At 41.3% G+C, this 25,803-nt stretch overlaps 1 protein-coding gene across 40 annotated transcripts in view; it reads left to right on the forward strand.

Moving 5' to 3' along the window:
• CREM (cAMP responsive element modulator) overlaps positions 1–25,803 on the forward strand; it is a 119,584-nt gene that overhangs the window by 59,024 nt on the left and 34,757 nt on the right. For 7 of the 40 annotated variants that reach the window (XM_074405287.1, XM_074405290.1, XM_074405294.1 and 4 more), the window contains 2 exons: positions 19,881–20,037; positions 23,846–25,082. In XM_074405287.1, the coding sequence (XP_074261388.1) occupies positions 19,881–20,037; positions 23,846–23,990 (302 nt within the window). In that variant the 3' untranslated portion in view covers positions 23,991–25,082. Of the gene's footprint in view, positions 1–970; positions 1,160–2,965; positions 8,872–9,161; positions 9,744–14,715; positions 14,752–19,880; positions 20,038–23,845; positions 25,083–25,803 lie in introns of those variants that run through there. The other 33 variants (XM_074405277.1, XM_074405282.1, XM_074405291.1 and 30 more) reach the window with 13 other exon arrangements.

The following is a 25,803-nucleotide window of genomic DNA, read 5'->3' on the forward strand; positions in this document are numbered from 1 at the left end:
AAAATATGTTATGCATCTATGTCTGTGTGCGTGTATATATAAAGATATTATTATTATTATTATTTTTTTGAAACAGAGTCTCTCTCGGTCGCCCAGGCTGGAGTGCAGTGGCGTGATCTCGGCTCACTGCAACCTCCGCCTCCTGGGTTCTCTTGCCTCAGCCTCCTGAGTAACTGGGACTATGGGCGCCCGCTACTACACCCAGCTAATTTTTGTGTTTTTAGTAGAGACAGGGTTTCACCACATCAAACTCCTGACCTCAGGTGATCTGCCCACCTCAGCCTCCCAAAGTGCTGGGATTACAGGCGTGAGCCACTGTGCCCAGCCTCCATATTTCTTAAAAACTACTTTCTTTTGATGATAAATTAGAAAAGTAGTTAGCTGAATGAAGGTACAAATTCATTTTAATTGCAGTATTAGATGGGAATTTCTTTCTTTTCTTTTTTCTTCTTCTTTTTTTTTTTTAAGAGACAGGGTCTCTCTATGTTGCCCAGGCTGGCCTCAAACTCCTGGACTCAGGTGATCCTCCTGCCTTGGCCTCCCGAAGTGCTGGGATCACAGGCCCGAGCCACCACACCTGGCCTTAAATGGAAATTTTAAGTGGTAGAAGAATCGTGTTTATAAGGAAAAACATCTGAGAGAATGGAACAAACCAGGAAGCTGGACTTCCCCTGTATGCTGCTCCACTCTTCAGTATGTAGTTAGCTGCATGCTAAGGAGGAGAAACACTCCATGGGCTCCATGAATCTCAAGTAGTTCTGGTATCAGCTATTTTCCGGTGTTTATATGCTTTTTCTGGAGTATTATCCCATGAAGAAGCTGTTCTTCCTTCCCAGTACAGCATAGAAAATAAGGGTGACCTGAGAAAGAAGCAATGGCAATAAATAGACTCAGAGTATATTCTTCCAATATGGGATTATTAAAAATAAATCTTGAAATTCTCTAATATTTTTTTTCTTTTTCTGTTAAGTTGCTATAGCCCAAGGTGGAACAATCCAGATCTCTAACCCAGGATCTGATGGTGTTCAGGGACTGCAGGCATTAACAATGACAAATCCAGGAGCTCCTCCACCAGGAGCTACGATTGTACAGTATGCAGCACAATCAGCTGATGGCACACAGCAGTTCTTTGTCCCAGGCAGCCAGGTGGTTGTTCAAGGTATTTTTAATTAATCTAATACATTTAGAATACCTATGGATTACTATATTGTACCATTGCATTTTCTGAAATATATCAAAGGTAGATGGTGGGGGTTGGGAGGCACTTTGGCTTACAGAAGAAATATTTGAATACATTAAATAACATATTAAAGAAGTTATGTCATTTTTCACTTTTTAGCAGGTTTTTTTTTTTTTTTTTTAGACGGAATCTAGCTCTGTTGCCCAGGCTGGAATACAGTGGCATGATGTCGGCTCACTGCAACCTCCGCCTCCTGAGTTTAAGCAATTCTCCTCCTCAGCCTCCTGAGTAGCTGAGATTACAGGTGACCGCCATCATGCCCAGCTAATTTTTGTATTTTTAGTAGAGGCAGCGTTTCACTGTGTTGGCCAGGCTGGTCTTGAACTCCTGACCTCATGATCTGCTCACTTTGGCCTCCCAAAGTTCTGGGATTACAAGTGTGAGCCGCTTTTAGCAGGTTTTACTGGCTCTGGAGAAAGGCCAAATTCAGAGTACCATGGTAGAAAAAGAGCTAGAAACATGAATGAATTTTTAAATTAAGAAAATATCCTTCATTAGGGGGTTGCAAATGCTGTACCTAATAGATTTCTATTACTAAATCTGTGACAATTTAAGTATTCAGGTTATGATGCCCCAAATTTGGGTATTTCCCCAGCTATTACTTTCAAGTTTGAGGCAACTCATTTCAGAACAAATGCTGATTTTTTTTTTTTTTTTTTTTTAAAGACTGTTCTTAGTATGTTTGAATTCTGAGGTATCCATTCTAGCTCTTATGGAAGCTGTCAGTAGTGACATAAAAGTTGAGATGTAGCCCTAAGCTTTTAGAGTTATTTGAGATTTCAACTGGATTTGCGTTATACATTATTTTAATTGCATTCAGTTGTGCTTATGATAACTGTAATAGATGCATTTAATACACCTTTTGAAACTCCTGTGTTTTAATTTAATTCTGTCTCTCTTGGCCCATTCACTTAGGATTCAGGATATAGCACTAATTTTAAAGAAAGTAAAATCCGTTCTTTTAGTTAGAAAGTCTTGCAAGTATTATAAGCTTACTATAATTGATGAGTCTCTTGATACTTAGCTATACTTTCAGGTATTTGGGAGGTTAATGTGTACTTTGGTAAAAGTGTGTGAAGAACTGAAGTGGCGGCATTGATGGGGTAAAAAATGCATAGAACGAACCCAGGGCTTTAATGGTTTCTTGAAATGTAAAATTAAAGCCACCCGTTCTATTCCCTGTACGCATGGACCATATTTATGTCTAAGTGAATAATCTTAAGGTACAGTTATCTCTTGGCCGGGTGTGGTGGCTCGTGTGTGTAATCCCAGCACTTTGGGAGGCCGAGGCAGGTGGATCCCCTGAAGTCAGCAGTTCGAGACCAGCCTGGCCAACATGGCAAAACCCTGTTTTTAAAAGTAAATTTTTTTCTTTTTTTTTTTTAAAAAAAAAGAATAGTCATTTCTTCTCATTTTATCTTTGTTACCTGGAAGAATCTACTGCAAACAACAGAGTTTTGATAATTTTTAATGTTTTACACATTACATATGTAAGTTTGTGCCTTGAGGTCTTCATTTAAGAATTTTTTTTCGCCGGGCGCGGTGGCTCAAGCCTGTAATCCCAGCACTTTGGGAGGCCGAGGCGGGTGGATCACAAGGTCAAGAGATCGAGACCATCCTGGTCAACATGGTGAAACCCCGTCTCTACTAAAAATACAAAACATTAGCTGGGCATGGTGGCGCGTGCCTGTAATCCCAGCTACTCAGGAGGCTGAGGCAGGAGAATTGCCTGAACCCAGGAGGCGGAGGTTGCAGTGAGCCGAGATCGCGCCATTGCACTCGCGCCTGGGTAACAAGAGCGAAACTCCGACTCAAAAAAAAAAAAAGAATTTTTTTTCTTCCACAAGTCACAAAGATATTTTTCCACATTTTCTTCTATTTGCTTTATGGTTTTACCTTTCACGTGTAGGTCTTTAATGTATCTGGGCTTCACTTCTATGTATAGTATTGGGTGGAAATTCATTTTTAACTTTTTTCTCCTTATATGGAACCACTACCAAGGGTTTATTTCCTCATTAGCGTATGGGGCAGCCTTCATTAGACAGCACGTTTGCTTGTGCCCTTGGGTCTGTCCCGTCTTCTGTTGCATTCATCTTTTTCTGAATGCCGCTGCTGTACAGGTTTGTTACCTCACAGAACAAGTTCCTCTTGCCTTCTTTCTCAGTGTAATGCAGAGTTAGCTATTTGTGCACCATTATTCTTTTATATGCATTTGAAATAAGTTTCAAGTCTTACTTTTTTTAGTAGAGGCAGGGTTTTAGTAGAGTCTCTACTATTTTTAGTAGAGACAGGGTTTCACCACATTGGCCAGGCTTGTCTTGAACTCCTGACCTCAGGTGATCTGCCCTCCTTGGCCTCCCACAGTTCTGGGATTATAGGCACGAGCCACTGCACTCGACTTCTCTGGGTTTTTGTTTTTGTTTTTTTCTGAGACAGAATCTCACTCTGTTGGCCAGGCTGGAGTACAGTGGCACAATCTCGGCTTACTGCAACCTACGTCTCCCGGGCTCAATAAGTAATAATAATAAAACCAGTGATGAGACTGCATTTAATTTAGGGAGAGTTAAAAGTCTTCGTATTAAATTGACCTATCCCAAACCATAGAATGTCTTGTTTATTCAGATCTCATTTTACTTCTTTTAACAATTGAACATTTTTCTGCATGGAGGCCTTGTATATTCTTTCCTCAGTCGGTTCCTAAATACTTTATAGTTTTTGTTGCCATTACAATGGTACCTTATTTTTCTGTCGTATTTTCTAGTTGTTGCTGGCATGGAGAAATACGGATTCTTTTAAGTCGATCTTTTATCTATTAACTTTGCTCACCTCTAATTACTTCTAATAATTTGCTGATGCTTTGTGAATCAGTCTGTGACCTATGTGAATGTTTATACAAATAGTGATGTTGTTATTTCCTTCCTTCCAATGTTTATTCCTCTTTTTCTCTCTCTCTCTCTTTTTTTCTTTTCCTTAAACAATCATGGCCAGGAGCTCCAGTTTAAACGCAGCAAGGCCCTTGGGCACTGTTGTCTTCCTGAGCTTAGTGCGGTGTTCCCTGCCCAATTTCCCTCTCGTCTCACTGCAGCGCCCCGTCAGCTGCTTTGTGGATCCTCAGTGCCTGTCGGCTGATCCCTCAGCAGTAACTCACACTGTCGGCTTCTGTTTCCTCCGTTTCCTGAGACTGCGTTCTCCTTGGTCTCTCTCTGCTGCTTCTCTGCCGGTCTCACTGGTCTAAGCTTCTGTCCCTGTCCTGAGTGTTTCCGTGATGCTCAGGCTTGCTCCACCACCCCTCTTCCTGCTGAGCTCCCTCCTTGGAGGACTCCCTCCCACCCTGGCTTCAGTTCACTGTGTCTATGCCCTGACTCCAGCTGGTGCCTTAGATGGCCCACACATACCTCTGACTCCTGAAATCCTCTGTTCCTATCTTCATGATCGGCCGCTACTGTCCCACCTGGTGCTTGATGCCAGAAACCTGGGTGTCATCCCTTACTCTTCCCACATCTCCACCCAAAGTCACTTTGTAGATTCTTCCCCCTGGCTGAGCCACTCATGCTCTGCCCCTCCACACCCCACTGTCCTGGCCCTGGCCCGGCTGCTGTCCCTCTGACCTGGGCTACCCTGCGGGCTGCAGTCTTCAGCAGCCACCTGCCTGGACGCCCGCTGTTGTGAAACAGCTTCCTGATCCTCCTGATCACGCCAGAGGCAGCAGCTCCCTTCTTGGCTGAGTTTTTTGGGAATTGTTCCTGAAAGTTCAGCTAGACTATTTCTTCTTCCCCACAGTGATTCTGGGAGGTTCTTAAAAACAGAAGTCTCGGCCGGGCGCGGTGGCTCAAGCCTGTAATCCCAGCACTTTGGGAGGCCGAGGCGGGTGGATCACGAGGTCAAGAGATCGAGACCATCCTGGTCAACATGGTGAAACCCCGTCTCTACTAAAAAAAATACAAAAATTAGCTGGGCATGGTGGCGCGTGCCTGTAATCCCAGCTACTCGGGAGGCTGAGGCAGGAGAATTGCCTGAACCCAGGAGGCGGAGGTTGCGGTGAGCCGAGATCTGCGCCATTGCACTCCAGCCTGGGTAACAAGAGCGGAACTCCTTCTCAAAAAAAAAAACAGAAGTCTCTTCAATGCATCATACTGTCTTTCCTTCAGTTCTGAGTAGTATTTCTAAAATTTGAATCTAATCTGTATAGGCCGCTAGAACAAGATACCATAGCCTAGGTGGCTTTCACAACAAACCTTTATTTCTTAGAGTTTCGGAGGCTAAAAGTCTTAAGACCAAGGCCTCAAGTTGATTCTGTGTCCGTGAGGGCTGCTTCCCAGTTCACAGTTAGGCATGTTCTCACTGTATCCTCTCATGGCAGAAGGAGCAGGGAGCTCTCTGGGGTCTTTTTGTGGTTGTTGTTGCTTTTGAGACAGAGTCCCACTCAGTCGCCCAGGCTGGAGAGCCATGGCGCAATCTCAGCTCACTGCAACCTCCGCCTGCCAGGCTCAAGCCATTCTCCTGCCTCAGCGACCTGAGTAGCTGGAATTACAGGTATCCGCCACCATGCCCAGCTAAATTTTTTTGTATTTTTAGTAGAGACAGGGTTTAACCACATTGGCCAGGCTGGTCTTGAACTCCTGACCTCAGGTGATCTGCCCTCCTTGGCCTCCCACAGTTCTGGGATTATAGGCGCGAGCCACTGCACTCGACCTCTGTAGGTTTTTGTTTTTGTTTTTTTCTGAGACAGAATCTCACTCTGTTGGCCAGGCTGGAGTACAGTGGCGTGTTCTCGGCTTACTGCAACCTCTGTCTCCCGGGCTCAAGCAATTCTCCTGCCTCAGCTTCCTGAGTAATTGGCATTACAGGCATGTACCATGGGCAGCTAATTTTTGTATTTTTAGTAGAGACGGTGTTCCACCATGTTGGCCAGGCTGGTCTCGGAACTTCTGACCTCAGGTAACCTGCCCATCTCGGCCTCCCAAAGTGCTAGGATTACAGGGATGAGCCACTGTGCTTGGCCTCTGGGGTCTTTTTTATAAGGGCACTAATTCGATTCAGAAGGGTACCATCCTCATGACCTCATCACCTCCCAGAGGTCCCACCTCCAAATACTATTGTATTGGGGATTGGGATGTCAACAGAGGAAATTGGGCAGGGGTTCAAACATTCAGTCTATAGCATCCACTCCAGACCATCCATCCATGTCTGTGACCTGTTAGACAAAGCCCCAGATCCTTCATGTGGCCCCAATCTTTGCTTGATCCAAGCCCTGCATTCTTAAATCACCGCCTACCTCTCCACTTCTCCCTGCTTTGTAACAGCTCTTCCTTTCATTTCCTGGGATAGGCCATGCCCTCTCTCCCTCCAGGGCCTTCTTCGCACATACGGATTGCCTGATAAGACTGCTTTCCCCGACTGTATGTGTCACTCATGTTTCATCTTTCATCTTAGACGATGCTTCCTCCAGGAAGCCGCCTCCATCCCCCACATCTTGCTTAGGCAACCCCCTGTGAATTCCTACTATACTTCCTTAGGCACATACCATGTTCTATCGTGGCTGTCTGTCTGTATCTTGCTAGATGGTAAGTTCTATTTGGACGAGTACCCAGCACAGACCCTGGCATGTGATACATGTTCAGTGAGCATTTACCAAATGAAAGTGAAATATTGTTCCTCTGTGAAAATGTTATTTACTCCATGTGCTGATTGACTGGAGATTAACTGGTCCAGGGAAGATATTAAAATTTTAGGCCGGGCGCGGTGGCTCACACCTGTAATCCCAGCACTTTGGGAGGCTGAGGCAGGTGGATCACCAGGTCAGGAGCTCAAGACCAGCCTGGTCAACATGGTGAAACCCTGTCTCTACTAAAAATACAAAAATTAGCTGGGTTTGGTGGCAGGCACCTGTAGTCCCAGCTACTCCAGAGGCTGAGGCAGAGAATCACTTGAACCTGGGAGACAGAGGTTGCAGTGAGCCGAGATCGCACCACTGCACTCCAGCCTGGGCGATAGAGCGAGACTCAGTCTCTAAAAAAAATAAAAACTAAAAAACAACTTTACTAAGAGCAGTAATCAACTAAACAACCCATTTCCCTTCTTTCCTTCCTTAACCTTTTTGACACCAATATTTATTGAGCATCTGTGTGCCAATTTAAAGAATTAACTGACATAAAAATAAATTTCTGATTGATTTTCTGAAATTTGAAATAAAATGTACTAATATACTAATAGCCGTCTTAGACCCAAACCCTCAGGTGTGGACTGGGGCAGTAAAGAGTCCCTGCTGGAGACCCAGATGGGGGTTGATGTCTAGGTGACCATCAGGCTTTCTTAGCCGGGATATCTTCAGCTGAATTGAAACCCCAGCCTCCCTCTCAGGCATCCTGGAGAATTACTAGAAACATGGATACCCCCTGAAACTTTACCTCCTGAGCATCTGAGTGTAAAGTCCTTGCCTTTACTGGAAGATGATTAAATTAAACACAGCAAACAATGTGGTGGGACGTCCTTTCATTGACATAGGTCAGGTTGAATTCTAATCATTCAAGGAAATGGGCTTTGTACAACTCAACTGATAAAGACAAAAGGTCTCATTGGAAATGCCAATCATTTTTTTCCAGGCTATGGTCTGTTCTGTGGTCGAATATTCACCCATTTTTGCGTCTAACCTTATAATCACTGAATTTTCTATAATGATCCGGCTCTCTTATGTACTGAGCCTTCACTAAGTGATCCAAATAAAATTTGACATTTTAAAAAAATGTACAAATAATTTTGATTTATTTATGAATTTTAAAAACCATAAAAGTCTTTTCAGAGGCATTTAATCTGATAAAATAATGCATTAGATTGAATTGCATGAAACTGCTATTTTTGTGGGCCAGAAAGGTCAACTATCAGCAAGTTCATGTGATTCATTCAATCTAGTAGCTCTGGGAGAATACTACATAATACTTGCTCCATTGGCACAGTGAACTTTTAAAACTTAAATATCTACTCCCATCAAGTGAAATTAGCAAATTCTGTACCACCTTAGGAAGAGTTGGATTGTGGATGGTGTAACAAGTGGCCCAGCAAATAAAAATATGTTAGTGCACGCAACTGGCTGGATATTCCTTACTTGGTCAGTTTAGAAGTGACTATGAAATATGGTATTTCCGTGCTGATAGTCAGTGTGTGTATGTTTGTGTTTAATGCCCAAAGTTTAAATCTCCAAGTGTTTTTTCTCTCCTGTGAGTTAGGAAAGTATACACGGTTTATTCCCCCTATGTTTATCTAGAAGCCTTGGACACCACAATAATAAAGAATTAGCCCTGTTAGATACAACCATGTAACTTCTAATGCTAAAAAAGACTTTTTTTTTTGCCAGAGCCTACCTCAAACAGATTTCTATGTAAAAATCAGAAACAAGAGCATTAAGATGGTTTATTACAGGAAGAGTTTTTATAGGGCTTTGGTTTCAGTGAGCTCGTCTGTGACAAAGCAAATTGATGGCAGTGATAGGCTAGTGATGTCATTGTGATGTCAGTCCGCTTGCTTACCCTGCACATGCTTGCTAATTTGGAACATTTTATGTTGAACTGTGGTAGAGGAAACAGGACATTTCTGTCTGCAGAAGTCCATCATGGCTGTAACTGGAGATGACACAGGTAAGAATGTTAAAGAGGGTTTCACTTAATTCTGCAGATTGTTTGGAAGTTTAGGAAGTATTTAGGAACATCTGAGTGTTTCAGAAAGTGTTACTCTCCTAGTCACTTAGGAGTAAGACTTTCTAAAAATATAGATCTATATGTTCAGCTCACTTTGCTAGGGCATCTTCGTGTGATTGTTTCTTTGCTTGGTATTATATTGCTTGCTTAACTAAGACAGTAATCCTCCCTCCCCTCCTCCCCCTCCTCCCCTTCTGCCCGCCTTCCCTACCTCCCCTCCTCCCCTCCCTCTCGCTCTCTTTCATGTGCATACCATTCCGCCCTACTAAAATAAGCTATTACTTCATCTGCAACCTGTTGCAAATTCAATCTAGCCGCAGGTTAAACATACAGTATATACTGTTCACGTTCTGATTTCATTACTGTGGACTAATGCAGCTCCAGACAAAATAGGAAAAACCCGCGTGCTATGGATGTTTGTGTGCCTACTTGTTTCTTTCCTCCTGTATTTAAAATGGTCTGTTCCTCAGCTAATCGAGTTCAAAGGGCTGATGTCATTACATTTCCTGGAATCGTGTTTCAGCAGGGGAAGTGGAAAAGTTAAACTCCAAGCGAGCTGCACATTGACGTCAGCTCCGAGTCATGTTGTGATTTAGTCAGTTCCTTTCTGCTTTGTCAAGTGCTGCTGACAGATTTGCAGTTAACTAGCTCACCACTGCCTCTGCCTCCAAGCTCCCTCTTAGACTGAATAGCTTTTCTTGTTAGCCTTACTTTAACACTTCTTTTGCGGTGGGTATCTGCTTGAAGAGGGGAACACTTCACGAAACTGTAATGCATGAACAGAACTCAGGAGTTGTCTGGCCAGCTTAGTGGTAAGATCGAGCCTCCTACTGAGGCCGTACCTGCACGTGCCTGGTGAGAAGTGGACTATGTATGTATAGGCTGGTGGGTTCTTTACTCCATCTATATGAACTTGCGATGCAGAGCGCTCTCTAGTGTTCATTCAGGGAAGTGCTTGTCTTGTTCTCCCAGCCTCTGGTATTTAAATTTGTAATCGGTAATTTTTCACTCGGTTTGCTTTTCTCAGTAACAGTGATTTTGAAAGACTTAGTTACTAATAACCTTTGTGTGCTTGCAACGTTGTTTATTCAGTGGTCGTGTTTGTAACCCAATACTGAATTTGCAGTTGAATTAAGAAAGAGTGGGTGGTTTTAACAGCTTTACTGCAATTTAGCTCTTTGCAGTTACTGGTCTCAGCCCTGTTTCTGCTTAGGAACACTGGATTGTCTTGAGCAAGTAAAACCTATATTACATTGTTTTTAAGACTGTGTTGTTTTTTTCCCCAAAGAAGCTTTGTGAAGTTCTAGAGATGTAATAGATTGCAGAACTCAAATGATAAATTTCTGATAAAATATAGATTAACTTCAAATTATCTCAAACACTGCATGTCAGGTCGGGCGCGGTGGCTCAAGCCTGTAATCCCAGCACTTTGGGAGGCCGAGGCGGGTGGATCACGAGGTCAAGAGATCGAGACCATCCTGGTCAACATGGTGAAACCCCGTCTCTACTAAAAATACAAAAAATTAGCTGGGCATGGTGGCGCGTGCCTGTAATCCCAGCTACTCAGGAGGCTGAGGCAGGAGAATTGCCTGAACCCAGGAGGCGGAGGTTGCGGTGAGCCAAGATCGCGTCATTGCACTCCAGCCTGGGTAACAAGAGCGAAACTCCATCTCAAAAAAAAAAAAAAAAAAAAACACTGCATGTCATATGATTGTTAGAACCAAAAGGCATTTTTGTACATATATTCATTTTCTAAAAATTATTGGTTTATATCTTTCTTTACCAAGCCTTTCATTCCTATTCCCTCTTTGACTTGTCTAAGCATAAGACTCAACAAAAGTTAAATAAAATGCTGTGAAAAGACTGTATATTTTTAGTGAACATTTTTCACGTTTGTTTTTACAGAATGAACATAACATCCTTGAAGAGTCTTGTTCACAGTAATGCTACCCATGATTTATTTTCCCTTGTCAATTTAAACTTGTAAAAATGCTGAAACTTTAAAATGTCAAACAACATAGAGCACTTTTTCACAAGACCTGACTTTGCCTTTGGAAATCATGTTTTTAAAAATCTGGCCAGTTCTTACAGAAACAGTGCTGTCTGAAAAAATGAATACTAAATTTGATTTCATTTTACTTTATTTTATTTTATTTTTATTTATTTATTTTTTTATTATTATGAGAGGGAGTTTCGCTCTTGTTACCCAGGCTGGAATGCAATGGCGCGATCTCGGCTCACCGCAACCTCTGCCTCCTGGGTTCAGGCAATTCTCCTGCCTCAGCCTCCTGAGTAGCTGGGATTACAGGCATGCGCCACCATGCCCAGCTAATTTTTTGTGTTTTTGGTAGAGACGGGGTTTCACCATGTTGACCAGGATGGTCTCGATCTCTTGACCTCGTGATCCACCTGCCTCGGCCTCCCAAAGTGCTGGGATTACAGGCTTGAGCCACCGCGCCCGGCCGTCATTTTACTTTATTTTTTAAAGCCAGAAGAGCACAGGGTTAAGGAACTTTTTTGAATGTGCAGTAGGGTAGACTTAGGAACCAGACCTCTGGGCTCTCGGTTCTAGGGTAAACCTGTGGGATTGGCAGACCAAGTAGATTGATCTAGGTTAGTGGCTTGCAGACTTTTCAACCATGACCCACATTACATCATGACATAGCAGACTCGTGTGTGCGTGTACCCTACATTTATATAAAACAAGTTTCAAACATAACTCTTATCCTTATGTGATGTACCCGTAATTCCTTTTCTGTCCTTTTTTAAAAAATGCTATCCTTGACCCATGAAATTTACATTACGACCCATTAATGGTCTACAGCTTACAGTTTGAAAAACTCTGATCGAGATGGAAATCAGGCTCCTAGCACTAATGGCTGGCCTGGAAAAGATTTTAGCAGCATTTACTTAGAGGATCATGGAGTGAAATATAAAAAGTAAATGACTGGCCGGCCATGGTGACTCACACTTGTAATCCCAGCACTTTGGGAGGCTGAGGCAGGTGGATCACGAGGTCAGAAGTTTGAGACCAGCCTGGCCAACATGGTGAAACCCCATCTTTACTAAAAATACAAAAATTAGCCAGGCGTTGCGGCACACACCTGTAATCCCAGCTACTCAGGAGGCTGAGGCAAGAGAATCGCTTGAACCCAGAAGGTGGAGGTTGCAGTGAGCCGAGATCATGCCACTGGACTCCAGGTTGGTTGACAGAGTGAGACGCCATCTCAAAAAAAAAGTAGATAATTATAGTTTATGAGATTATATTATTGATTTTGTGGGGCATAATTTACATTTTTATTAGAAATTGCCTTTTGTATTATTCATAAGCTGATTCTGTTAGGAGCATAATTTCATATCTTTTAAACTCTTGAGTCTGAAGTTGTATTCTGGCTGGATTTCTGAATTATTAAAAACGAAGTTTCCAACAAATTTGGAAAACTAGTATCTTAGTATTTGATGCATGAGAATAAGGATATATATCATCTTTGTGAAAGGAGGCTATTAGCAATGATTTTTACTTAGAAATTTTTATATAAAAGAATAATTTCATTTCTGTTGTAACATATTCTTGAAGTTGGTAGCTGAACAAGTTATAATCATTTTGGAAGTGAAAATAACAAGTCTTTTGTCTACCTTAAGATTCAGTAAACCAAGTCCGCAGGGTGAAATTGGAAATTATTCTTACGCTGTTTTCCTACAATTTTTGAAAAATGTACGATGAAATGTAATTTGAGATATTTGTTTTACTTTGCCTATATGAATATATTAGGCAAATATATTCATTAATTTGTATGCTAACAAAATAATTACACTTTGCATTTATATAAACCTTCAAATAAAACAGTCACTTAATGTTACAAATAAACATGAATACAAACGTAGAAAATGCCGTCAAAGAAACGATCCGATTGTGAGTGACATAGAAGCAGGTGAAGGGATCAGGTAGGCCTCGCTAGGAAACCGTGCTTACATGCTACAAAAGGCAGTTTACAGGCATTCTCACTGATGCACGTCCATCTACACCCAGGTCAGACGGGGTGAGGGACTTCCAAGTTTACAAAGCTAGCAAGTAGAGAACCCCTTCGAGTCTTCGGAACCCTCGGGTTCTGTTCATAGTATGTCATGTGACTCCTCTGAATCCTGACATTGACACACAAATACAGTGTCATGTGAGTACACACTGCTTATAAAACACATAAAATGAGGTTAACATCATTTTAAGTCGTTAAAATGGAACTTTGTTTTTTTCAGACAGAGTTTTGCTCTTGTTCCCCAGGCTGGAGTGCAGTGGCACGATCTTGGCTCACTGCAACCTCTGCCTCCCGCGTTCAAGTGATTCTCCTGCCTCGGCCTCCCAAGTAGCTGGGATTACAAGCACCCACCACCACACTCGGCTAATTTTGTATTTTTAGTAGAGACAGGGTTTCACCATGTTGGTCAGGCTGGTCTTGAACTCCTGATCTCAAGCAGTCTGCCTGCCTCAGCCTCCCAAAAGTGCTGGATTACTGGTGTGAGCCGCCACGCCCAACCTAAAATTGAATTTTTTATAAATTGTTATTACTCTCATAGGACGAGAGCATATATTTGCTATTATGTAGAACACTAAATTTCGGTGTTCATAATTTCCCATCTTTTATATAGACTGACTCATAGATTTGCACATGCTAAACAACTTTAAGAGGTCTCTTGTATGTAACTTAGCTGGATTGTGGTAATAATTTCATAAAGTATACATATGTGAAAGCATCACATTGTACACTGTGAGTATATACAACTTTCTCAATCATACCTCAATAAAGCTGAAAAGATTTTGCTGGGTCTGTTCTATGTGGTCTTTGTGTCATAGTGATTGTAGCAAATTTGAAAGTGCTTAAATAGCCACTCTCATGTAGGATTTAATTTTCACGGAGAAGGGAACGTTTTTGGTAGGTGGGACAGCAGGCGTAGAGACGGAGGATCTGGGTAGGAGGAGCAGGTGGTAGTAGGGAGGAAGAGAACCATCCCAGTGATGGTGATGTCAGCAGTTACCGAGTTAGGGATAGAAGCCCGCTACTTAGAAGTGTGATGTCTGACTTAACCTCTGCTGCTTACTTGAAGGTGTATGTGGGATTAGTGCCGTGCTGTGAAATGGCATAGGAAAGCAGGAACTCTCTATATAAAAATGTTTTTTTTTTTTTAACTCAGTCTGTGTGCTCAGGACTACAGATATCTTAATAAATAACCAGTTGAATAAAATCACCATCATTTGGGGTGTTGAGAATCCGTTTCGCTTTGGCAGTTGCCAGCCTGGGCACTTGGCAGGGTTTCTTGTTTGCGTCTTTGTTTCCTCTTCTGACTTGCGGGTTTTTTTCAGTTTTCTTTTTACGAGTCTTTGGCCGTTGGAGGTTCTGTTATAAGTGATTGCATACATTGAAAAGGACATCTTACATTCTCTTTAATCATGTATTCTCTAAAGGGATGTAACAATATATAAGTTTAGAAGTTTTTAATAGATTTTTTTTTAACAGTAATAAGAGCCATACCTTTTGATTCTTGGGGTTTGTTAGAAGGGAAATTCCAGGGTGCCAGGGGGTAATGTATTTCTGGATGTTATATTCCTTTTAACTAATGTGCAGTGTAAGCATAATTTGGCACGTTGTCTTTCAGAACTTAAGGAGGGGAAGAGGAGGGGAAGTAACATTTGCAGAGTGCCTGCCATACGCCAGGTGCTGTGCTAGACACTTTGACATACATTACAGGGTTTATTGTGAGTATTAAATGAGATACTGTATCATTTTACAGATGAGGAAACTGAACTTGCCCCAAGTCACATGGCTGGTAAGTGGCAGAGCTGGGCTAGAACCCAGACTCCAAACCCCATGCTCTTTCTGCTGTACGGTGTTTAAAGCTCGCAAAGAGAGGTACGAAGTCATTGACCAAAACCGAGAGTTCTAGGAATTTTCTTTTCCCATGAAATATTCGATACTGAACCTAAAAAGAAAATGCTTTCATGTCAGGAGCTAGATGGAAACATATAATGAGAATGCCTTTGCCTTTAAAATGCTATGTTAGACTTATCTGAAGCGCATCCAAGGAAGATTTAAGAAATAACACCTTTTATCAAGAAAGGCCACTTTGAAGAGACATGTCGCATCTTGTAGGGCTTTCCATCTTAAAGGTAAATGTTTAGCTGCTATAATGTAAGTTTGTAAGAAAGACTGCTTATTTTAAACATTCCAAATGATATCAGGCTTGTGCAGAACCCTCGGAAGTTCAAATGTTACTTCCTACAGCACACATAAACTCGTGAAGCACCGGTTACATGCCAAGCACTGTGATAGATTCCGGGGTAAAAAATAGACTAACCCTGGCTTGTCCTAAAGTTTCTGCTTTCCTAAGAATAAAGTTAGTGTGCAAACATCTTACAATCGTTTTTCAATCACGATTTTTAATTCCCCACTGATTACCCATGTATTTTCAGAATATGAAAATTCTAGAATAAAAAGTAACTGGACACCTTCAGTAGTTAAATGGGACAGGAATTGGCCTTTATAAGAGTACAGGAATAGCAGTGTGTCATCAGAGAATACAAGATTTTTATAACTGTGATCCTTGGTATCTTATTTTCCACGGAATTCATAATATTGGAAATTTGAAGCTGACTAAGATAAATACTTTTTTTATAACTTGTTTTTTTGTTTGTTTTGTTTTGAGATGGAGTCTCTCTCTGTCTCCCAGGCTGGAGTACAGTGGTGGGATCTTGGCTCGCTGCAACCTCCGTCTCCTCGGTTCAAAGTATTCCCCTGCCTCAGCCTCCCGAGTAGCTGGGACCACAGACATGCACCACCATGCCCAGCTAATTTTTTTTTGTATTTTTAGTAGAGATGGGGTTTCATGATGTTGGCTAGGCTGGTCTCGAATCTCTGACCTCAGGTGATCCACCCGCCTCGGCCTCCCAAAGTGCTGGAATTACAGGCGTGAGCCGCCGCACCTGGCCTATAACTTGTTTTAAAAATAAAACTTTGTGACATTTAGATTTTCTCAAGACAATAGATTACCTTTGTATCTTTATTTTTTTTAAGAGACAGCATCTTACTATGTTGCCCAGGCTAGACTTGAACTCCTGGGCTCCAGTGAACTCCTGGGCTGCCTCAGCCTCTGAAGAAGCTGCGATTACAGGCATGAGCCACTGTGCATAGCTATCTTTGCCCATATATTTTTAAATGTACTTTGCTAATAAGATTATATTGGAGTATATGGGGTTTGTCCACTGACCATTAGAAGTATACCAACCTTATAGATCCTTTGGGATATAATAGAAATTTACACAAATTCCTACTAATTTATACTAATTCCTGTTTATGGCTTGAATTAATGTGCTGTTATTTTGATTTTATTGAGGGAAATAAAATTAATATATGATACCTCTGAAAAATGATAATAAATCCCAGTCACCAAACATCTCAGAACGAATACATCTGAATATATCATCCCCTTCCAAGTTGTTTTAAAGTGGTATTTTTTTCTGAGCTATGGCTCAAAATGTTTTTAAGAATTCTTACTTTGGAATTGCCATTATTCTTCATGGTGCCAAATTTGGCTTCTTGAGGGTGGCTGTTGCTTTTAGAAACAGTCAAGAGTTGTTTAGAACCATTTCTGATAAATACAAGGCCAATTAATGAACTTCTTCTTTCTTTTCTTTTTCCTCCTCCCCCCTGCACCTCCCCAGACTCTGCCCCTCAGGCTGGAGTGCAGTAGCATGATCATGGCTCACTGCAGCCTCAACCTCCTGGGCTCACATGATCTTCCCAGCTCAGATGCTGGAACCACAGACACTCAGCACCATACCTGGCTAATTTTTTAATTTCTTGTAGAGACCAGGTTTCACCATGTTTCCCAGGCTGGTCTTGAACTCCTGGGCTCAAGTGAACCTGCCACCTTGGCCTTCCAAAATGCTGGAATTGCAGGCATGAGCCACCATGTCTGGCCTTGAACTTCATTTTTCATCTGTGACTATTTCCACTCACCCCTTTAAAAAATTTTTTTTTTTTTTTTTTTTTTTTTTTTTTTAAACTGGCTTTTGTGTATCATGGAAGCATCCTGCTCTAACTTTATGTTACAGAAAATAGCAAATGTCTGCAGAACTAGACTATAATGAGCCCCTCTCTACCTATTACTTTTATTGCACATCTGTGTGGGCAGTGTTTGGAAAGAATAATCCTAGCATTCATGCTGCCTGCACGTGTCAACCCCGTGTCATGTAAACTTCTCATCTGTCACTGGCTATTGTTACAATTTTAGAAGGCCTAGGTGCCTCCAGCTGTTCCATTGTTTCAGCCTTTCTTATACCACAACCTTCTTCCCTGGATGTGGGTGAGGAGAAAAGAGAGGAGAGCTATGTTATTCTCTGCTCCACTCCATCTCCTCCGACAATATGATGAAGAAGATATTTTAAACAGTCGATTGAGTTAGTTTATAACAGGCTTAACATGACCTCCTTAGCTATCTCAAAGCCACACAGTTTTGTACGACTCATATTGAGTTGTCTGTGTAAACGTTATTTTGAATAGTCACAAAAATAGGACTTTTCCCAAGTTTGTTCATGTGCTGATTACTAATCACAATGATCACCTATCAGCAATGTTTTAAAATTACATGTAGAAGGAAAAGACAGTACAACCTTATAAATATTTTTATTCTTCAAAAATCTTTAAGTGAGCTTCTTTGAAAGCCGTGTTTTTTGTTTTGTTTTGTTTTGTCTTGAGACAGAGTCACTCTTGTTGCCCAGGCTGGAGTGCAGTGGCACGATCTTGGCTCACCACAACCTCTGCCTCCCGGGATCAAGCAGTTCTCCTGCCTCAGCCTCCTGAGTAGCTAGGACTACAGGCATGCACCACCATGCCTGGCTAATTTTGTATTTTTAGTAGAGATGGGGTTTCTCTGTGTTGGTCAGGCTGATCTCAAACTCCCGACCTCAGGTGATCTGCCCAACTCGGCCTCCTGAAGTGCTGGGATTACAGGCGTGAGCCACCGCACCTGGCAAAAGCCATGTTTTTGTTGTATTCTTTCACCTAATTCTCAAGCCTTAGGAGGGAAAAACCTGGCATATACCCAAATAGAAGCACATAGATCAGTTAATCTTTGTTTAACTTTTTAAAACTGCTTGGCCATTTTCAGTGATAATATCCTATTTAGCTAACAAAGTTTTTGTCTCCATGGGTAAAATTTCACATCTTATTCAATGGGTATGATACATTTTCGTGAAATACAGAAGTGCTGTATTTTCCTCTTTTGATTGGAGTTTAGTTCAGACAATTTTTATAGGATTTGATAACTCTAAGAATTCTTTTTCTTGCACTTAGCTTTGAGAGAGTATGTATTTTGTAATGTCTCATCAGAGTGACAAACTAACTCTAGACCATACGTTCTCAATGTGGAAGCGCTGGTGGGAGAAACGTTTCATCACTCAAATCCATCTGTCTTTTCTAGGAAGCTATGTTTCTTGCTGTAGATAGGCAAATTTTGAATATAAATTAGGAGACTTTGAGAACTTACTTTTAGCATTTGACCTGAAGACTAAGTAAATATTAAATGCTGTCTTTTCACTGTCTGGTAATACTATACTTAGACAATATTTTTAAATGAATATTTACAAAAGTATTATTTTGCCAGGAAACTTAAGAAAGACAAAAAATTCTCTTTCCCCAGAGAAACTAGGTTTAAGCAGAGCTTTGCTGGGTGGTGGTTGTTACTGTTTTTGTTTCTTTCTTTACTGAAACTGCAGTGAGCTCAATTCCTTCCAGTGCCTCAGTCATTCTCTAGTAACGAGAATTGCACTTAAAGACATTCAGTGACTGTTTCAGGTATGATATGGGGTATAGGAAAATCTCTAAACTGAAACATTTTGAGGATGGAGCTATTCTGCTTACTGGAAATTTCTGCAGTGGTGTGCTGCAGTCAGCTCCTGCTGGCTTGCTAGAGCCTATTAAATTTTGAGGCTGGGCACGGTGGCTCATGCCTGTAATCCCAACACTTCGGGAGGCTGAGGCAGGTGGATTACTTGAGGTCAGGAGTTCGAGACCAGCCTGGCCACCATAGTGAAACCCCATGTCTACTAAAAATATAAAATTAGCCTGGCATGGTGGTGCATGCCCGTAATCCCAGCTACTTGGGAGGCTGAGGTACAAGAATCGCTTGAACTGGGGAGGCGGAAGTTACAGTGAGCCGAGATTGCAGCACTGCACTCCAGCCTGGGCCTACTGAGTGAGATTCTACCTAAAAAAAAAAAAAGAAATTCAGTGTCTTTGTGAGCTGGTTGTAAAAGAGCTATTATTAAAAATTGTGTGTGTATATATATGTATACATGCATCTATGTATATACACATGCATATATACACATACATATACAATGTATTTACACATTAAAAACATTCATACTCAAAACTCAGAATGTCCAAGTATTCTGTGCTCTGTGGGTACTGGCATCTGTTTTATCTGTATGCTACGTGTCTGTTTCCAACTCTGTGCTCAGTGAAGTCACGTTGGTAGCTTGAAACTGACCATAGTGGAAGTATTTACATCATGAGAATTATCAAACACTACACATCAGGGCTTTTTAATTGTTTTTCCCTGAGGACTGTAGATATTTATCAGCACACCACTGATTTTAGGTTAAATGAGCCATCTATGGAAAAGGCAGTGAGCTTTTGCCTTTGATAAAAACCTGTCTAAAATGCATTAGGACACTTTTCTACCTTAAATGTTTAGAGCATGCTGAATACCTTGTTCTAAGAGCTGAGGAGCATCTTTAATACTTAGATTGCTATAATGCTCAGAATAATTATCATAAACATTACAAGATTACCTCTTATGGCATGTCAAAAGTATACCATTTCCAGGTCAGTTTTATGTAAGATGGCAAATTATGAATTCTTTATGTAAGCTTGAAATATTTTGTTTTACTGCAGCCGCCACTGGTGACATGCCAACTTACCAGATCCGAGCTCCTGCTACTGGTTTGCCACAGGGAGTGGTGATGGCCGCGTCGCCCGGAAGTTTGCACAGTCCCCAGCAGCTGGCAGAAGAAGCAACACGCAAGCGAGAGCTGAGGCTGATGAAGAACAGGTGAGGCGTTTCACAGGCCATCGGTCACTTCTAGGACGCTTTCTAAAAATGATAGTTTTCATAAACTAAATGTTCATAAAAAGTGTTTCTCCTTTGTTTCTCACCTAACGTGGCATTTCATGTAGGTTTGTGCTCTGTATGTGTGTTATTAGATCGTCTTCTAGTCAGAGTTCCTGGCCATTCAACAATTTCATCAGCAGAAGTTACATCCCTATGTTGTAAGGGTAATAGTCAAAAGATAAAGAAAGTTTTTTTTTTTTTTTTTTTTTGAGACGGAGTTTCGCTCTTGTTACCCAGGCTGGCGTGCAATGGCGCGATCTCGGCTCACCGCAACCTCCGCCTCCTGGGTTCAGGCAATTCTCCTGCCTCAGCCTCCTGAGTAGCTGGCAATACAGGCACACGCCACCATGCCCAGCTAATTTTCTGTATTTTTAGTAGAGACGGGGTTTCACCATGTTGACCAGGATGGTCTCGATCTCTTGACCTCGTGATCCACCCGCCTCGGCCTCCCAAAGTGCTGGGATTACAGGCTTGAGCCACCGTGCCCGGCCTGAAAGTTTTAAAATTAATGATGAAAGGACTTCATTATAAAGGGCTATTTTGTATTTACTTTGTGAAGTAGGTGATGAATAGGATTTTTTAGGTTCTGTATGAGCAAAATGAACTTACGTGTAAGTTAAGCATTTGTTTTCTACATTTTCTACATGTAGTTTCCTTTGATCTATTTTGTACCTTTTTCCCTCTATTACACTGCAATACATATTTAATCTGATAAATTCTAGTCAAGTGCAAATACAACATAACAAAAAGAATCACAGTCACCACGGCTCTAACCGCGTAGTGACGCCTCCTGTTACAAGTACTTTGGTCTGCTCTAGTTTTCTCTCACTTCTTCTTGCTCCGTATCTCTGTAATTTTATTTTTTAAACAACATAGTAGAAAATGCGATTTTCCAAACTGAAAAAAAAATTTAAACAGAAATACAATTTTATTTTATCTAACTTGTATATTATTTTTTCTTGGTTTAGTTTTTTATCATGGATTATGGTGCCAATTAATCTTTTCAAAAGGAATACAATTGTCTTGGAGTTTCCCAGTAGTCTTGTCACCTTATCCCTAAGTGTCAAATAATGTCCTCACTGTGTGTGGCCAGGACGGCAGCTCGGAAGTGTCATCGAGGGCCCCCGCTCCCTGCTGCATCATTTCAGCATGTGCCATTCATTCTTATGATCACAGCCCGGCGGCTGAACCTCCAGGCATTGCCTCAGACAGGAAGAAGGAGGAAGAGCTAGAGCCAAAACCTGGTGCTGGTTGGGGTCTAGCCCAACTGCAAACCTTTCCTGGAAGACCCGGCAACTTTCACCTACACGTCATTGGTTGGAAATAGGTCTTTAGTCCCTAGCTGTAAAGGATTCCGAGAAAGGCTTATTTTCACTTTCTGAATCTGTTTCAGAGCAGGACAAGAGAAAAGCAGATGATACGTGGCTGTTAGGTTGCTCATGATCTGTTTAGCAGGTTTTAAATGCTTTATTTCTACTGTGTCTTCAATGCTTACTTGAGAATAGGTCATTATTATCCCCAGTTTACTCAGGAGGACCAGAGGTTCAGAGAGGTTAAGGAATAAGTTGGTCAAGATCACATGGCCCAAACTGGGCAGAACCAGGATGGGCAACTAGGCAGTCTTTATTTCAGAAACTGTCCTCTATACCAGCATCTGGCACCTCGAAAATACCCCGTCATAACCTGCAGATTTCACTTCATGGGAAAGTATGTAGGCTTTAGTAATTCACAGAAAGATCTCTTACATATTCTCTTTTTATTCTTTGGTTGGCATCTATAATCCATCTTTCATTATATTGTATTTCTGCCAATCTAGCAACAGTTTTTATTTCTTTCCATCCTTGTGAGTTTCCTCCTTGCCTTGCATTTCCTGTCTATGCTAAGGATATACCCAGAAACATGCAAGCCTGAACTGAGCTCGCTATTAATAGAAGAAACAGGTGTTTTCCATGGCTGAGGAGTACTTAGGAACGTACCGTCTACTGATATGATTATGAAAAGCTTTGTGCCTGGGACATTTTGACTCTCATAATGTACGCGCACACACGCGCGCACACACACACACACACACTCAAATGTGGAATATGAAGTATGGATATTTATAACTTGGTAAATAAAATTTTAAAGATTAAACACCCACAGCGCTGCTATTAGGTCTTTAAGTTTTTCATTTAATGGTAACCTGTTTTGTAAAGTGACTATCTTCCTTCTAGGTCTAGAATTTAATATAGTTTAACCATGAAAACCTTGGTATTCATAAATGAATTTCAGTTTCTTTGTGGAAAAGAGTTATGTTTCCAAAGTGGCAAATGTGTGTGTGGATTTATTCTTAACCTTTCCATGTGCATCATTGAAATTAAATTAGTCACTATAACATTCAATTCTATATTTTTAATTTTTTTGTTAACCAGCTGAGAAGTCTGAGAACTTTGTGAGTTCACAGGGTGAGTCCATTGTTCCTGGCGAGGAAGCAAGTGTTGATCTTTTCCTGCAGTTCGTTTGGATTTCAAGGTTCTTCTTTGCTGACTCATGCTTCCACAGTGAAAACACAGATACCCAGTCAGTGGGAGTCAGTTATCTTAAAAAAAAATCATGTCTATATCACATGTGGATCAGGAAGCTAATTGGCATTACAGAACCTGGTGTTCAGACATTCAGCACTGCTCTTGTTAACATGTGAATGATGGTATCTGTTTCAGTGTAGGCTTTTTTGATATGAAGGGCGATCTACTTCAAAGGCAGTTATTCTGGAACTGAATCCTCCAAAATGAGGCCAAAGGGTGTCTTCTATAGAGGAGTTAAGGGAAGTAGTTCCCATCCCTCCCACCCTGAAAGAAAGACAAAGAGAAATGTTGGCTATCTTTATTGTTTTGTGGGGTCACGCATGAAAATGACGAACTCAACTCATCTATTTGTGTTGTTGCTTTGGCGACTGGTCTGTTCTTTCAGTTTGGGCTTATAGTGCTTTAAAATTCAATATATTGGATATTAAATGCATGTGATTGGAAAACAGTCTTGAAATGTGCCCCAGAGTAACTCAGTAGCTTCTTTATTATGATTATGATTGTGGTGGTCTCACGTGTGTGGGTTTAAATTGCCTGGGTTATTTGAGTGTTGTCTGTGTAGCCGCCTTGTTCTTGAATTTTCAGAAGCACCGTCCATTCGTTTTGGTTTATAAAAATGCACATCTTTTTTTCATTATTACGATTTATCCATGTTGTATTTTCTAGCCCAAAAACTGGATCTTGGAGTCACAATTGATCTTGTTTTACTGAGATTGGTCTGAAGACTAAGAATCTCCAGTGTTGACATTTAAGGTTTTTAAGGATTCTTATAATCATTTTTGATCAAATAAAATTAACTCATTATGTTGGAATATGTGCCTTTTGGCAGACAAAAATAAGATCATTGAAAGGGTCTGTAAGTGTGTTTGTAGAAATCCCACTCGGGGATGTGGTCCCATTGTAGTTTACTGAAAACAGTTCTGCTTGTTGTTACCAGTGGAATGTGTGCCCTAAGAAAACACCATTTGTGACGCACGCTGGGCAAACTGTGTTCTCAAGTCATTCTTGTTGGCTTACGGTTATCTTACAAAAAGCACGTGCCTGGTGATGTTTGTTACGTGGGTTTGTCCAGTCCTTGCCTAGGATCGGATGGCTGTTGAGTTCGGGGGACAGAAGTGCACTGAGCCACTGTGGACTGTGTTGGAAGGCTGTTCCTGTAGTCATTTGCCTTGTGTTGGTTCCAGGGAAGCTGCCCGGGAGTGTCGCAGGAAGAAGAAAGAATATGTCAAATGTCTTGAAAATCGTGTGGCTGTGCTTGAAAACCAAAACAAGACTCTCATTGAGGAACTCAAGGCCCTCAAAGATCTTTATTGCCATAAAGCAGAGTAACTGTCTTTGACTTGGACCTTGTTTACTGTGAACTCTAATCAAGGCAGGACATGCAGCAGTTCTAATTACTGCACTGTGGACGTGTGGAAAGGACACTTGTGAATCCAGTTTGGATTAGTGTTTGAAATTGAATTGCAAATGTTGTTCCCCGATGTGGAATGCAGCCGTGATCACCCTTGCCTACCGAGCTTACTTTGATCTGTTTGTCAGTAGCATGCAAAAAATGCTTTGTTTGCCCTTTGCTTCTGCTTTTTTCAGGGAAGCTGCCAAAGAATGTCGACGCCGAAAGAAAGAATACGTAAAATGTCTGGAGAGCCGAGTCGCAGTGCTGGAAGTCCAGAACAAGAAGCTTATAGAGGAACTTGAAACCTTGAAAGACATTTGTTCTCCCAAAACAGATTAGTAGAAATATTTAACTATGAACTGAGGACAGCATGTACAGTTGCTTTTGAAGGAATACAATATATAGCTGGCAAGAATGGTGGCTTTTTTTTCTTTGTATCATTCATCTTCTCGAATCTCTTAACATTCCTAAAATGGTTCACTGTACGTAGTTAAGTCATAGCTCTAACTTCAAATTTTTTAAAAGAGACAAACTGTAAAAAATGTATGTAGCAGATTCTTAGAATGCAATATTTGTAAGACTTGTTCCAGGCCACATACGTGCAGTTCCCATTTTCTCTGTCTTGAATAGCGTCCTATGCAATAAAATTATTTGCAGGTCTTTAAATCATTTTAGGAAAGAATGATCAAAAATAATGCATCCAGCAGTACAATAAAAGGAAACCACAAAAAATACCTCAGGAAATAATCGAAAGAAAGTCTATCTAATGACATGCCTATATGAGAAGAATAGTCTAGATACGAATTTATGGCATTTGCAGATTTTTATATTAGTTGCTTTGTAAAAAAAAAAAAAAAAAAAAAAAAAAAAAAAAAAAAGATTGTATTCTGTCCTTGAATGCCACAGTCAAAGAGAGTTTTTAATAGAACCATGTTGGTTGCATTTTGTAGTGTTTGGTGCTCATTTAAATATCTGAACATTTACTACAGTTTTTAACTGTATTGTGTAATATAAAAGGTCTTGCAGAAGTTCTTAGTGTTGGTTTAATATTGCCTCATGAAAGTGATGACCTGTTTTTAATATCTGGAATGAGTCAAGAGCCTGTTGGGATCGCATTGCATACCTTCAGGGACTCAAGTCAGTTTCCACACGGGCTGCTGATCCTCCTGCCGTCTCATGGCCGGGATGGCCGCAGAGTTGTGCACCCAGAAGGAAAGAGCGACTGTTAGCGGTTCGCCTTCGTGATACCTGAGACTTTCTTTCTGTAGGTGGTCTGGAGTGTCTGGCTGGTGGCGCCCTATTTTGCGGTTTAGCAAACAACCACAGGAATTTTAAAAACAAAAAAACTCCCTGGATTTTATTTTTTATTTCAAAATGCCTCAAAGTCCACAGTAGATCAGATAGCCTGCTGTCAGCACATTCAGCTGAGGTTCATTACAATCAAGACTGCGATGCGATCTACGTTCTGTCTTGTTTTTCTAATGAAAAGCTTCAGGGAAGAAGCCCAAAGCCCTCAGCACAGGATGCTCTGTCCCCTCTCACTCTCCGACATGTCTTGACTGTCTGCGGCATGCTGGACTCTGCTGTATTTCCTACTGTGACCTCTGCTTTAAGGATGTCCCCACCTCACCCCCCAGTTTCAAGAGCGTATCTGGTCAGTGTGTGGTGAGAGAGAGAAAAACGGGAGCGGTTTGTGGCACATCCAGCCACCAGTTCCCCCTGTTCCGTTGGAATTCTGTCCCTTATTGG

Source organism: Saimiri boliviensis, chromosome 8 (genome assembly GCF_048565385.1).
Source record: "Saimiri boliviensis isolate mSaiBol1 chromosome 8, mSaiBol1.pri, whole genome shotgun sequence".
Lineage (NCBI taxonomy): Eukaryota > Metazoa > Chordata > Mammalia > Primates > Cebidae > Saimiri > Saimiri boliviensis.